At 51.6% G+C, this 14,894-nt stretch overlaps 1 protein-coding gene across 1 annotated transcript in view; it reads left to right on the top strand.

The window, feature by feature from the left end:
* The window catches only part of LOC147729472 (unconventional myosin-X-like), a 763,954-nt gene that overhangs the window by 403,757 nt on the left and 345,303 nt on the right, over positions 1 to 14,894 (top strand). Inside the window, exon 12 of the mRNA XM_086954339.1 lies at positions 11,942 to 12,088. Within this exon, the coding sequence (XP_086810465.1) occupies positions 11,942 to 12,088 (147 nt within the window). The remainder of the gene's footprint in view (positions 1 to 11,941; positions 12,089 to 14,894) is intronic.

Raw genomic sequence — 14,894 nt, 5'->3', positions numbered from 1 at the left:
GTCTCCGCCTCTGTCGGTCTATAATCCACCCCTCGTATACCCTGTCTGTCTCCGCCTCTGTCGGTCTATTATCCATTGCGGGGAATGAGATTCTGATACCTTTTCTGATCACTTAGATACTTATCTCATTCATCTATTTGGATCGATTATTTTCTGTCATTGAGTAAAAGACAAACCCCGCATAGGTTAAATAATCCCCATAAACTGACGCAATTCTGAAGAACCACTTACGACTGATGAAGTTTTAAAAGTTTAATATAAAATCAGAATAAGTTGCATATACAATCCTCTCAGGATAAGATTCAACAAGTATACAGGAACTAAAAGGAACATAAATTCCCTAAAGAACCTCAGTCTACAAAAGAATACAATTAGAGTCAATTCCAATATCAGCAGATTAAAAAGCATAGACACAAAGTGGTTCCGTTGCGTCATCTATAAAAAGAGAATAAACAAGTTAATTCTGTCCCTACTCTGTACTAGGTGACATCCCTACTTCGCAAGTTCCTTACCTAAAAAAGGTGTCAGCAGTTTGACTTCCAAAGAAGTTCAAACTCTCTTAGCCTCTAATGGTAACTTATGTCGAGAAACAGTACCCTCTCTGCCTACCCATCCGCTCTCTAAGGGTCCTCGGCCTACTGCTCTCTTGCGCTCTGCTCTTTCTCTCTGACTCCTCAGGCCATCTGCGCATAACTTCTCCCCGGGGTACTGTCCCTAAATACACAATCACAGTATGGGTGGAACGCCCCTTGACGCCCACCACGTACACATTCACATGAGGTCATTTCTAGCTCTTTCCATAGTTTCATCTCTTCGCGTCGTCCGTTAAGTTGACCTTGCTTCGTAGGCACCATCTTCGTCTTCTTGCTGGTGACTTCATTGACATTCCAATTGACACTTTCAGAGCAAAGTCTATCACCTCAACAGACCTTCATTCTTTACGACTGTATTCGTAACCTCATTTGGTCCTGTGAACGGTCATTTCTAAACAAGACTCAAATTCCAAGCGTCTCTTATCTCACTTAGGCCATAAACTTCGTCCAGCATTGTCACCTTAAATCTAACAAGACCTTTGACTCTTGTCTCGCACATTCAGATCAAGGCTATCCCCTGTTCCTGTGAGCCCACTAAATTACATACAGCGGACTACACTCCTGCGAACTCTTGGTCAGTTAGGTTAAAATCACACATGACCAAACCTTTCTAACATTCCTACAAACCCTTCTACACAGTATAACCTTTAACACACATTTATATATAATCGATTTTAGCAACTCAGTGATTATACGCGAATGCATTCTACATAGAATACAACATTTATATTCTCGTGCATACATAGTTATACATCTGCACATTTCTTCGCTTTTACATTTCGCCTTCTTTCTCCGTTTAATAATTACACAAGTATATTCAGTTTTGCACGTTCTACTGTTCGTAAGCATTTCTACACATTTCTATATTAGCCCACTATGTATACGGGCCTTTCTAATTCTAATACACTTTATAGAATAGATGCAGATACATTTCCTATTACATTGGTTACATCGGCTAATTTTACACTATAAGTGTTAACTTCACGTTATAGATTCTACGTTTATGCGATATGCTTGTGAGTATGGTACATACATACTTTTTATTCAAATTGCGCTCTCTCACCATCCCTCTTATCCCCCGTCTGTCTCCGCCTCTGTCGGTCTATTATCCATCCCTCTTATCCCCTGCCCGTCTCCGCCTCTGTCGGTGTATTATCCACCCCTCGTATACCCTGTCTTTCCCCGCCTCTGTCGGTCTATTATCCATCCCTCTTATCCCCTGTCTGTCTCCGCCTCTGTCGGTCTATTATCCATCCCTCTTATCCCCTGTCTGTCTCCGCCTCTGTCGGTCTATTATCCATCCCTCTTATCCCCTGTCTGTCTCCGCTTCTGTCAGTCTATTACCCACCCCTCGTATCCCCTGTCTGTCTCCGCCTCTGTCGGTCTATTATCCATCCCTCTTATCCCCTGTCTGTCTCCGCCTCTGTCGGTCTATTATCCATCCCTCTTATCCCCTGTCTGTCTCCGCCTCTGTCGGTCTATTATCCACCCCTCGTATACCCTGTCTGTCTCCGCCTCTGTCGGTCTATTATCCATCCCTCTTATCCCCTGTCTGTCTCCGCCTCTGTCGGTCTATTATCCATCCCTCTTATCCCCTGTCTGTCTCCGCCTCTGTCGGTGTATTATCCATCCCTCTTATCCCCTGCCCGTCTCCGCCTCTGTCGGTGTATTATCCACCCCTCGTATACCCTGTCTTTCTCCGCCTCTGTCGGTGTATTATCCACCCCTCGTATACCCTGTCTGTCTCCGCCTCTGTCGGTCTATTATCCATCCCTCTTATCCCCTGTCCGTGACCTTAAGCCTTCCTACTCTTGGTGGAGTCTGTTGTCTGAGCCCCCCCCCCCGGGTTCTCTATTTTCCCAGCTCTTCTTTCTCGTCTCACCCTAGTTTCCACCCTCTCTCCCCCAGGCCCTCTCCTGTCTCTTCTCCCGCGTCGGACGTCACTGGTACCCCCACCCCCCCCCCCCAGGTCTTCCTCTTTGCTTCGAGTCACCAGTCGTGTAATCCACACCAGTCGATGACAATATAACCCCCACCCCCTCCCTCCCCTGCCTTTGGTTTACCCACCACGCGGGGGCAGCATTCAGCAGCTCATCACCCGCAGCTTTATTGTATTTATAGCGTTGAATTAGCCCGAGTACTTCACAGCGCTTTACAATCGGAACAAAACAATCACACCATAAACCACCTCAGTCAGTCAGATTCGGGCGTAAATTGAAGGCAGCGCATAGTGCCAAACCATCCCCCGCACGGTGCATAGTGTCAGCCCATCCCCCGCACAGTGCATAGTGTCAGCCCATCCCCCGCACGGTGCATAGTGTCAGTCCATCCCCCGCACGGTGCATAGTGTCAGCCAATCCCCCGCACGGTGCATAGTGTCAGTCCATCCCCCGCACGGTGCATAGTGTCAGCCAATCCCCCGCACGGTGCATAGTGTCAGTCCATCCCCGCACGGTACATAGTGTCAGACCATCCCCCGCACGGTGCATAGTGTCAGTCCATCCCCCGCATGGTGCATAGTGTCAGTCCATCCCCCGCACGGTGCATAGTGTCAGTCCATCCCCCGCACGGTGCATAGTGTCAGTCCATCCCCCTGCGGTGCATAGTGTCAGACCATCCCCCGTACGGTGCATAATGTCAGTCCATCCCCCCCACGGTGCATAGTGTCAGTCCAGCCCCCTCACGGTTCATAGTGTCAGTCCATCCCCCGCACGGTGCATAATGTCAGTCCATCCCCCCCACGGTGCATAGTGTCAGTCCATCCCCCACACGGTGTATAGTGTCAGTCCATCCCCCGCACGGTGCATAGTGTCAGTCCATCCCCCGCACAATGCATAGTTTCAGACCAGCCCCCCTACTGTGCACAGTGTCAGTCCATCCCCCTACGGTGCATAGTGTCAGACCATCCCCCGTACGGTGCATAATGTCAGTCCAGCCCCCTCACGGTTCATAGTGTCAGTCCATCCCCCTCACGGTGCATAATGTCAGTCCATCCCCCACACGGTGTATAGTGTCAGTCCATCCCCCACACGGTGTATAGTGTCAGTCCATCCCCCGCACGGTGCATAGTGTCAGTCCATCCCCCGCACGATGCATAGTTTCAGACCAGCCCCCCTACTGTGCACAGTGTCAGTCCATCCCCCTACGGTGCATAGTGTCAGACCATCCCTCTACGGTGCATAGTGTCAGACCATCCCCCGTACGGTGCATAATATCAGTCCAGCCCCCTCATGGTTCATAGTGTCAGTCCATCCACCGCACGGTGCATAATGTCAGTCCATCCCCCGCACGGTGCATAATGTCAGTTCATCCCCCGCACGGTGCATAGTGTCAGTCCATCCCCTGCACGGTGCATAGTGTCAGTCCATCCCCCGCACGGTGCATAGTTTCAGACCAGCCCCCCTACTGTGCACAGTGTCAGTCCATCCCCCTATGGTGCATAGTGTCAGACCATCCCCCATACGGTGCATAATGTCAGTCCAGCCCCCTCATGGTTCATAGTGTCAGTCCATCCCTCGCACGGTGCATAGTGTCAGTCCATCCCCCGCACGGTGCATAGTGTCAGTCCATTCCCCGCACGGTGCATAGTGTCAGTCCATTCCCCGCACGGTGCATAGTGTCAGTCCATTTCCCGCACGGTGCATAGTGTCAGTCCATCCCCCGCACGGTGCATAGTGTCAGTCCATCCCCCGCACGGTGCATAGTCAGTCCATCCCCCGCACGGTGCATAGTTTCAGACCAGCCCCCCTACTGTGCACAGTGTCAGTCCATCCCCCTATGGTGCATAGTGTCAGACCATCCCCCATACGGTGCATAATGTCAGTCCAGCCCCCTCATGGTTCATAGTGTCAGTCCATTCCTCGCACGGTGCATAGTGTCAGTCCATTCCCCGCACGGTGCATAGTGTCAGTCCATTCCCCGCACGGTGCATAGTGTCAGTCCATCCCCCGCACAGTGCATAGTGTCAGTCCATTCCCAGCACGGTGCATAGTCAGTCCATCCCCCGCACGGTGCATAGTTTCAGACCAGCCCCCCTACTGTGCACAGTGTCAGTCCATCCCCCTATGGTGCATAGTGTCAGACCATCCCCCATACGGTGCATAATGTCAGTCCAGCCCCCTCATGGTTCATAGTGTCAGTCCATCCCTCGCACGGTGCATAGTGTCAGTCCATCCCCCGCACGGTGCATAGTGTCAGTCCATTCCCCGCACGGTGCATAGTGTCAGTCCATTCCCCGCACGGTGCATAGTGTCAGTCCATCCCCCGCACGGTGCATAGTGTCAGTCCATCCCCCGCACGGTGCATAGTCAGTCCATCCCCCGCACGGTGCATAGTTTCAGACCAGCCCCCCTACTGTGCACAGTGTCAGTCCATCCCCCTATGGTGCATAGTGTCAGACCATCCCCCATACGGTGCATAGTGTCAGTCCAGCCCCCTCATGGTTCATAGTGTCAGTCCATTCCTCGCACGGTGCATAGTGTCAGTCCATCCCCCGCACGGTGCATAGTGTCAGTCCATTCCCTGCACGGTGCATAGTGTCAGTCCATCCCCCGCACAGTGCATAGTGTCAGTCCATTCCTTGCACGGTGCATAGTCAGTCCATCCCCCGCACGGTGCATAGTTTCAGACCAGCCCCCCTACTGTGCACAGTGTCAGTCCATCCCTTACAGTGCATAATGTCAGTCCAGCCCCCTCTTGGTTCATAGTTTCATACCAGCCCCAATACGATGCACAGTGACAGACTAGCCCCCATACGGTGCATGGTTACAGACCATCCCACGCACAGTGTCAGTCCAGCCCCTCTAGGGTGCTGTGCTCCATGGAGCCTGACACTTCTCCTGTGTGTCCTCCACCCGTGCTCTTCTTAGATCTGTCTCTCCATCATGTCCTGTAGCCTGTGCTCGATGGAGCCCGACCTGTTGTCCATGTCTCCTTGTTTCCTGATGGGCCCCTCTCACCTCCTCTAAGATTGGATAATTACTACTATCCACCGGAATGAACCCTCAAAGTCCCTTAATGACCCTGAGCCCAACTCACTGGCAGCTGTGGGACAGAGCAGACAGGCTAAACAGAGATACAATGTGTCAGAATATGCACTACCAAAACATTAATAACGACAAAATGTAAAACAATAAACAGTCCAAACTGAATTGGATAAATTGTCTTCAACTTAATAAACAAAATGACATGAAAAGAACAAAATCCAACAAGGGGCACTTGAGAGATGATTTTTTCCATTTGAAGTAAAAATGGCACCAAAGTGCCCAAAGGGCCAATGATTGTCAATAGTCACGATAGACTTGGAAACAATTTGAGGCCGAGCGCGATGAACGTGGGTCAGATACGCCAACTAGGTTCACTCGGAACGAAGGTTTGACCATTTGAGTTCGTCTTTACGTCACAATCAACAGCAGGATGCACTTTTAATGCCCCGGGACCTTAGGGGAGGGACATTAGACTCTCCTGGTACCAGATAGAGGCCAACAGGAAAGTCTACTCCAACTCCACCTGCCATTGGTCAGTTCTTCACTTCCAGGAAAAGTCTTCGTTCAGCGTGTTGTCTCCGTGGAGCCACACTTGAGGTCAGCCAACGGACCCTTGGAGTCCACTTCTTCGTCCTAGGTGCAAGAGAGAGGATGTCCAGGCCTTCTTTGCTCCTGAAGTCACAGGCAGCAGGTCCGGTCCTTTTCCTTCCTTCCACAGGTCCGAAGTCTTCTGAAGATAGTACCTTGGGACCCCACATTTATGTCTGGCACCAGCTAGTGTGTGGTGCTGATTCCTGCAAACTCCCCAACCAATAGGATAAAGGTTCCCAGGCCCTGACATCCCTACTTTTGCAGTGTTCCTGCATGTCTTACTGCTAATCCAAGGTGGTGAAAGTCTTCGGGCACACTCGTCTTGGGCTCTGAGGGCTGGGGGTGTGAGTGTGGACAACACTATGGTAATCCAAGTGTCCTCCCTCCTCTAACACTAAAATCTAGCCTGAGGTAGCAGGCCCTTTTTCAGGGATCTTGTCTACATGTCTCCCCTGCTTGTAGTTGTCTGTCTCTCCTATCTGTCTGTAGGTCATTGGCTTCCCTCCACCCAGAATTGTAGTTATGTTCATCTTCCTCCTGTTTGTAGATCCTTGTCTCTAGAGATCATTGGTTCCCTCTCCACCCCACCTCTTGAAGTTCTGTTTCTCTCTCTTCTGTGGTGGACCCATCTCTTGACTTCCACCTCCCTCTGTTTGAGTTCTCCCTTTCCCTCCTGTCGTTAGATGGTTTGCCCTCCACTGAAGCGTGCTCGTAGTTCTGTTTCTTTCTCTCCTGTTTGTAGAATCTGAAAGAAATAGTTAGTTATAGATTCCTTACCTTAGAATATCCCCCAGGCATCAGACTGGATCCGGAAAGTTTTTTGTCAGCAGTACCTCTGCACGTCGGTAGGTGGCGTTGGTCGACTCCACATCCGTCGTCTGTGTCCTGGTCACCGGGATGACATTGCAGAAGTTACTTAGACGCAGCCCTCGCGTGCTGACGTGCCTGGAGCTCGACTATGACCCCAATACGTGCTCTGACTGCCAAACCAAGGCCCGAAGTCTTTGCGGGAGCGGTCCTGAAAGCTCATCGAGGCCCGGCAGTCGGCTATGTGCCCCAGTCGCAAGGGAGGTCGCAAGACCGATTGCGGAGCCATCACCACCACTGGTCGTCTAAGTCTTTGAACTCTGGGTTAAGTAAGTTGATGCACAAGAAGTTGAAGAATCATCATCGCTCTTCGACTTCCCTTCATCCGTTGGCCAACGCGACGCAGGGTGAAGTGAAAGAATCATATTTAAAACTGTGTATTAGCCAACGTATTCTGTTGAGGAAAGGCCCAGGGTACTTGCACAACCTACTGGTTCCCCATACGCCTACTAGAGCCCTGCGCTCCCGGGGCACTAACTGGTAAAAGTTCCAGTGATAAAAAGAATGAGAAGGGGAGGCCGTTCTGTTCGCTATTTGGCCGCCAAGCAATGGAGCGCTCTCCCCTTTGACCTCCGTATGGAACAGTCCGAGAACAACATCAGAAAAAGGCTGAAAACTTGGCTTTTCCAGGAGTAAAACACTTTATCCCGTTGGCTTCACTGGACCATTCTTCGCATCCTCTCTGCACCTTTCTTTCTGACCGCAGCGCTGGAACACACTAGTTAGTGTAACCAGGCGCTTTATAAACTCTCTTTGATTGATTGATTGATTGATTGATTGATGCCCCTCCCGTGGATCCGCGTTTGGAGCCTTCAGGGTCGACTCTGGCCTTCCCGGTACCGGGAGCGACCCCTTGCAAGCTTCGTACATTTTATGAACCGATGCATGCCATCTTTGGGCAGCCCGACTCCGCCAGCTCGCCTTCGGGCCCCACGGACTCGGCAGGGGGCCCTAGGCCTTCCGATGCTTGCGGCTCCGGCCTCGGCTCCGCAGGGCCGCTTTGGATAAAGGCCTTGATCCGGATCGGCGCCGGTCGACCTCGTAACACCTCCACCAACTCTAATTTCACCAGCACCACGTCCGGTGCCTATACCAGTTGGACCTCCAGCCGGCGTTGACCCAACTTCTACCCCGATGTGGACACAGAGCAGGATCGGCGTTGACTGATTCTGGAGATGATGGGTACTTTTGTCCCTGTGTTCCACCCTTGCCATTTTCAAACAGATTGGCAGCCATAGGAGGGTGAGGAAGACCGGGAGGGGCTGGTGACCCTTAGAGAGACTAGCTGGAGTACAAGCCAGACTGGCTAGAGGATGTGAGGGATGCCAGTGCTCTGGATGTCTCCTCAGCCTTAGGCATGTTGTCTCCTCCTACCGCGGCTACGGAGGAGGGAGCCTCCTACCTCATACACAATGGTGTTGCATAGGGTGGCCGAGGCTCTCCACCTCGAGCTTCCTACGGTGCCAGTAAGGACTAACCTCCTCACAGAGGTGCTTCAGCCGGCAGTGAGATCTTCGGAGTCCCTGCTGCTGTTCAATGAAGCTCTAACAGACATCTTTTTGGGCACCTGGTCCAGGGGGCTCCTGCAGATAGGATAGTCGTCCGATGCCACCGCCCGGGCCCGGGAAACCCCACTTTCCTCTCCCAATACCCTACCCCTGAGAGCTTGGTGGTCCAAGCCTCTACGTCCAAAGGCTCCTTCCCTACAGCTCCACCTGATAGGGAATCCAAGAAGCTGGACCAACTTTCGAAGATGTTTTCTTCCTCTAGCTTGGGACTGCGGTCGCTAAACACTACATGTCTGTTGGGCCTTTAATCCCACTCTATGTGGTATATGGTGGCGCAAGTGCTGCATCAGTTCCCAGAGGAGGCCGGTGTCATGCTCTCCCGTGCAGTCGCAGAGAGGAGAGATGCAGCAAAGTTTACCATCCGCTGTAGGCTGGATACCGCCAACGCACTTGGCAGGATGATTGCCACGTCATTAGCCCTTCGGCGCTGCGCCTGGTTGCGTTCAACTGGTTTTTCTGGGGGTGTCCAATCCACATCTATGGTTATGCCCTTTGATGGCTGTTGCTTTTTTGGCGCCAAGACAGACAACTTGCTAGAGCACTTTAAGGAGTCTCTGGCTATGGCCAGGTCCTTGGGCCTCTCCAACACCCGCCCTGCACAGTCTGCCTTTTGTGGCTACAGAAGGGGTGCCCCACTATGTCCCTCCCAGAGCCACAGGCCGGTGCAGGCTGTTCAGCCCCAGCATGGCCGGAGACGTAGAAACAACTGGTGTGGCTTTGGGGGCCAGCGAGTGGGCCAGTCCACCACAGCCCCCTCTGCATCAGCCTCCAAACCCTCCTAGTCTGACCTTCCGTGCCCACCAAACCCCAGTGGGCGTCAGGATCCGCCATCACCTCCCTCACTGGCGCAGCATCATGTTCTGCGTGGTTTCTGCAGATAGTCCGAAGGGGCTACTCCCTCCCCTTCGCGACTACCCCTCCCTCCATGCCACCTCAGTACCATCACATGTCGGAGGATCACCAGGCCCTTCTTTAACAGGAAGTTTTGGCCCTCTTTGCCAAGGGTGCCATTGAGAGCGTTTCTGCCCCAGAAGTAGGTTGTGGTTGCTATTCCCACTACTTTCTTGTGCCTAAGAAGGACAAAGGCCTGTGTCCTATCTTGGATCTCAGGAACATCAACCGCTTCCTCCGGAATGAAGTTCAAAATGTTGACTCTCGCTCAGGTTTTGTCTGCCCTCGCCCCTGGAGACTGGTTGGTAGCGTTGGACTTGCATGACGCTTATTATCACATCCCGTCCTGCCGGTCCACCAGCGTTACCTACGATTCACGGTAGGCCATGAGCACTTTCAGTTTACCTTGCTCCCCTTTGGCCTTACCAGTGCCCCTCGGTATGCACGACCGTGACGGCGGTGGGCGCAGCTCATCTGTGCAGATCAGGGATTCCAGTCTTCCCCTATCTCTATGACTGGTTGTTGAAGGCAGCTCGTCCCAGGCAGTCGTCTCCCACCTCCAGACTACGGCCGACCTCCTGCATTTCTTGGGCTCTCCATCAACATGCCAAAGTCGCACCTGATTCCCTCTCAGAAGCTCCTTTTCATTGGAGCGATTCTGGACACGACGAAGTTTCTGGTTTATCATCCCGAACAGCGAGCCCGAGATATGCGGGGTATGATTCCGATCTTTCCGCCTCTATCCTGGGTTTTGGTCAGAATGACCCTGAGGCTGCTGGGCCTCATGGCCTCCTGCATCCTGCATCCTGCTGGTTGATCATGTCAGGTGGCATATGCGGACTCCACAGTGGGACCTGAAGTTCCAGTGGGCGCAGCATCAGGGGAATCTGTCCGATTGCGTCCAGATCTCTGAGGGCACCGCACGACAATTGCAGTGGTGGCTCCTGAACCAGGATTGGGTCAATGGCAGATCCCTCTCCCTTCCCCATCCAGATCACACAGTGGTGACGGAGGCCTCCCTTCTGGGATGGGGTGGCCACAAGGGAGAGGCGGAGATCAGAGGTCTCTCGTCTCTGGCGGAGTCCGAGCTCCACATCAACCTCAATCGATAATTCTTGCTGCGGTGTCTTCTCGACTCACGGGTTCACACTCTGCGACTCTGGGCAAGAGCTTGCTTAATCTCCACAACGGCCCCTCGCGGCGGGATGCCAGGCTTTCACCTTGTGGATACCCTGCCGGGATATCTCACAGGGGAATACCAGGACGGGTTCCCTAAGCAAGCGCCGGGAAACCCACTGCGGGTAGCTGTGCGCTATATAAGCTCAAATACATTTACATTTACATTTGGGGCATAGGGTTAAGGACATCCTTTCAGGACCCTAGTTTTGGGCACCAGTGGTCAGTGTCTTGCATGGCTTTGTGTTCCTGGCGCAGAAAGTCATGTGCAGAACTGACATCCGCGCGTGAGGGCGGCATCGAAGTAACTTCCGCAACGTCATTCCTTTGACCACTACACCGACGACTGACGCAGAGTCGACCAACACCACCTATCAATGTTCTTTACGGATCCAGTCTGGCACCTGGGGGATATTCTAAGGTAAGGAATCAATAACTAACCTATGTTTCTTACAGATATATTGTTACCGAAGATAAGTAACTTGTGCTTCTCGCTTCCCCCAGTTCCATCTGAGTGTGTTTCTCGTGTTTCTCTTTCCCTCCCTACTGCCTGTAGATCTTTGGTTCCCAGCTCCCCCCACTTGAAGTTCCTTTTCTCTCCCCCCATCACTAGATAGTCGTGGTTCCATCTTGCAGTACTTTCACCCTCCTTGTGTTTCCAGATGTTCTTTTCTTCTCCAGCCCCCAGGATCTTCCTCACTCTTCCACTCATGGTTTTGTCTGTCATCCTTGTATGCAGTTCTTGGGGTCTTCCTACTCCCAGTGATGTAGAAAGGGTAAGAAACCAGAATAGCCCCTTCAGGCCCCTCGCAGGTTATAGAAATATAACCATACCTGGCATGAGGCGGGCCTGTACAAACTTGGTGCCCTGCACCTGCTGCACAAATGTCAGCCACCCCCTCCGACTGTGTGATGCGCTTCAGTGATCACCTGGTGCTCCCCCTCTCACCCTCTGTACTGCACTAGGGACAACCCCCACTTACTGTCCTGTGTGTGATGTGCTTCAGTGATCACCTGGCCCTCCCCCTCTCACCCTCTGTACTGCACTAGGGACAACCCCCACTTACTGTCCTGTGTGTGATGTGCTTCAGTGATCACCTGGCCCTCCCCCTCTCACCCTCTGTACTGCACTAGGGACAACCCCCACTTACTGTCCTGTGTGTGATGTGCTTCAGTGATCACCTGGTCCTCTCACCCTCTGCACTGTTCTCTCCTAGACTGCATCTCTCCCTTGCTGCCCTGTGAGTAATGTGCTTCTGTTCTCCCCTAGGCCGCAGACTCCAGGGACTCGCTGGCGATGGCACTCTACTCCCAGGGCTTCTCCTGGCTCCTGGGCAGGATTAATGCCAAGATCAAAGGGAAGGAAAACTTCAAGAGCGTGGGGATTCTGGACATCTTCGGATTCGAGAACTTTCAGGTGAGCGCCGGCTCTTGGATCAACAAGCTGTGTGCGCCAGAGCAGAAGGTTTGTATCTGGACTGGCCTTTAGGTTGGAGGGGGAGGCATCTGATGCAGAGACGTGTGTACCTTCTGCCTCATCTGTGTGTACTTGGACTGATTACATACTCATCTGCTCCAGGGTGGTTAGGTCCTACTAGACGTCATGGAAGACTAGACCAAAATCCCACTAGACGTGGAGGACTAGACCAACGTCCCTGCACAAATTAGGGAGGACCAGACCAATGGCTCACCAGACGTTATCGAGGATGAAACCAACATCCCACCAGACATCATGGAGAACCAGACCAACGTCTCACCAGACATCCTGGAGGACCACACCAACCTCCCCTTGAGACATCATGGGGAACCAAACCAACATCCCACCAGATGACTAGGAGGACCACACCAACCTCCCCTTGAGACATCATGGGGAACCAGACCAACATCCCACCAAACTTCAAGGAGGTCGAAACAAACATCCCACCAGACGTTGTGGAGAACCACACCAACCTCCCCTTGAGACATCATGGGGAACCAAACCAACATCCCACTAAACATCAAGGAGGACGAAACCAACATCCCACCAGATGTCGAGGAGGACGAAACCAACATCCCACCAGATGTCGAGGAGGACGAGACCAACATCCCACCAGATGTCGAGGAGGACGAGACCAACATCCCACCAGATGTCGAGGAGGACGAGACCAACATCCCACTAGACGTAGAGGAGGACGAGACCATCAGACATCGAGGATGACTTGTCCGGCGTCCCTGCACACATCAGGGAGGACCGGACCAATGGCCCACCAGACGTCCTCAAGGGTGACACCAACATCCCTCGAGACATCATGGAGAACCAAACCAACGTCATGCCAAACGTCAAGGAGAACGAAATCAATGTTTCACTAGACGTCTGAGAGAAGACCACGAGGCATTGACAACCAGCTATCTTACTATTGAAGTTATAGAGTTTTGAAAACACTTGAGGAGAATAAGAAGAAAACATGTTTTTGATGTCACGTGGTTGTGGTTGCCCAGCTCTGCGATGGACGCTCAAAAGCTCAACTTGCGTGTTGTGATCCCACCCTGAAGGCAATGGCACCGGGGACACTTGCGCAAGTTTTTACTTTAATATACCTGGTAGAAATCTCAAAACTGAGAAAACATCAAATGGACTGTGTTCCAGAATCTGAACCCGCTCCCGGATCTGAGGTGGTAATAGCTGAAAGCCCTTCACCTCCAGAGTAGGTCACCAAAAACGCTGCCCACCTGTCCTAAAGTGTCCTTCACAATGAAACGTGCTGCTCTGTCTGCTCAGGGTTGCAAGGCTTCAGGGGCACACGTGACTCGCTCAGGTAGCGGGCATTCAGTCTGTGCTTAACTCTTTCCTAGAGTGACTGATTGATCGATCTCTGAATGCCACCTCTTGTGTTCACGTGGGGCTCGAGTACAGCCATACGCTTATCTACAGGTGTAGTGCACGCATGTTTAGCCAAGATGATACAGGTCTGTAAGTACACAGGCATGTGATGTGCATGTATGGACCCAGTGCAGTCAAGCCTCGGATTTAGTGTATTCAGTAGAAGCTGGCGCACGATGCACCCTATGACCAGGACTCTTGGAGCAGGGCTGTGAATCTCCAACCCCAGTGTGTGAAAAAAAAAAGCATCCAGGGTGGTCGGGGGCTAGGGGTGGAGGGGAGCAGCTTTATCTTCTCCACTGTAAAACAGTGGAATATGCTACTTAGGCACCTGAAAACCTAAAATAGCTTACCCATTTTTCGGAGATCCCTCAATATATGGCTGTTTATAAATCCATTGTTTCAAGGGCTATCCTAGTATGCCTCCGTCGTCTTTCCGTGTATTGCAGTCTAATGTTTTCTCCGTCTCACCAGCGCCAAGACCCTATGGGCACTCAGCCACAATATAAAATGTTCTTTCATTCGTTCATTCATTCATTCAATAGACTGACCCTTGTGAGTAAATACTCCTGTCTAAGTCCCTATCCTTTTATTTATATTTTTGTATACTCTGTAAGTTGACCACGCCAGCCTCATGTTTTGGCTGACACAGGTGTTTCTCCTTGCCTCTCTGATTACATACTGATCCTTTCTGTTTACAAGAATGGCGCCTCTCCCCTGTTAACATACTGATCCTTTGTTTACAAGAATGGCGCCTCTCCTCTGTTAACATACTGATCCTTTGTTTACAAGAATGGTGCCTCTCCTCTGTTAACATAGTGATCCTTTATGTTTACAAGAATGGCGCCTCTCCTCTGTTAACATACTGATCCTTTGTTTACCTGACATTCAGGAAAAAACTTAAAACCCTTCTGTTCCCTAAATAGACCCTCCACCTCTCTCCCCCTCAGCAGGACTCAGTATTAACAGCGCGGGGATGCCCTCGGGTCACCAGGCGCTATACAAATTGCTAAATAAATAAAATAAATAAATTTACAAGAATGGCGCCTCTCCCCTGTTAACATACTGATCCTTTGTTTACAAGAATGGCGCCTCTCCTCTGTTAACATACTGATCCTTTGTTTACAAGAATGGTGCCTCTCCTCTGTTAACATAGTGATCCTTTATGTTTACAAGAATGGCGCCTCTCCTCTGTTAACATACTGATCCTTTGTTTACAAGAATGGCGCCTCTCCTCTGTTAACATACTGATCCTTTGTTTACAAGAATGGCGCCTCTCCTCTGTTAACATACTGATCCTTTGTTTACAAGAATGGCGCCTCTCCTCTGTTAACATACTGATCCTTTGTTTACAAGAATGGCG

Source organism: Lissotriton vulgaris, chromosome 2_1, assembly GCF_964263255.1.
Source record: "Lissotriton vulgaris chromosome 2_1, aLisVul1.2, whole genome shotgun sequence".
Taxonomy (NCBI): Eukaryota; Metazoa; Chordata; class Amphibia; order Caudata; family Salamandridae; genus Lissotriton; species Lissotriton vulgaris.
This window is presented reverse-complemented; position numbering and strand designations above follow the sequence as displayed.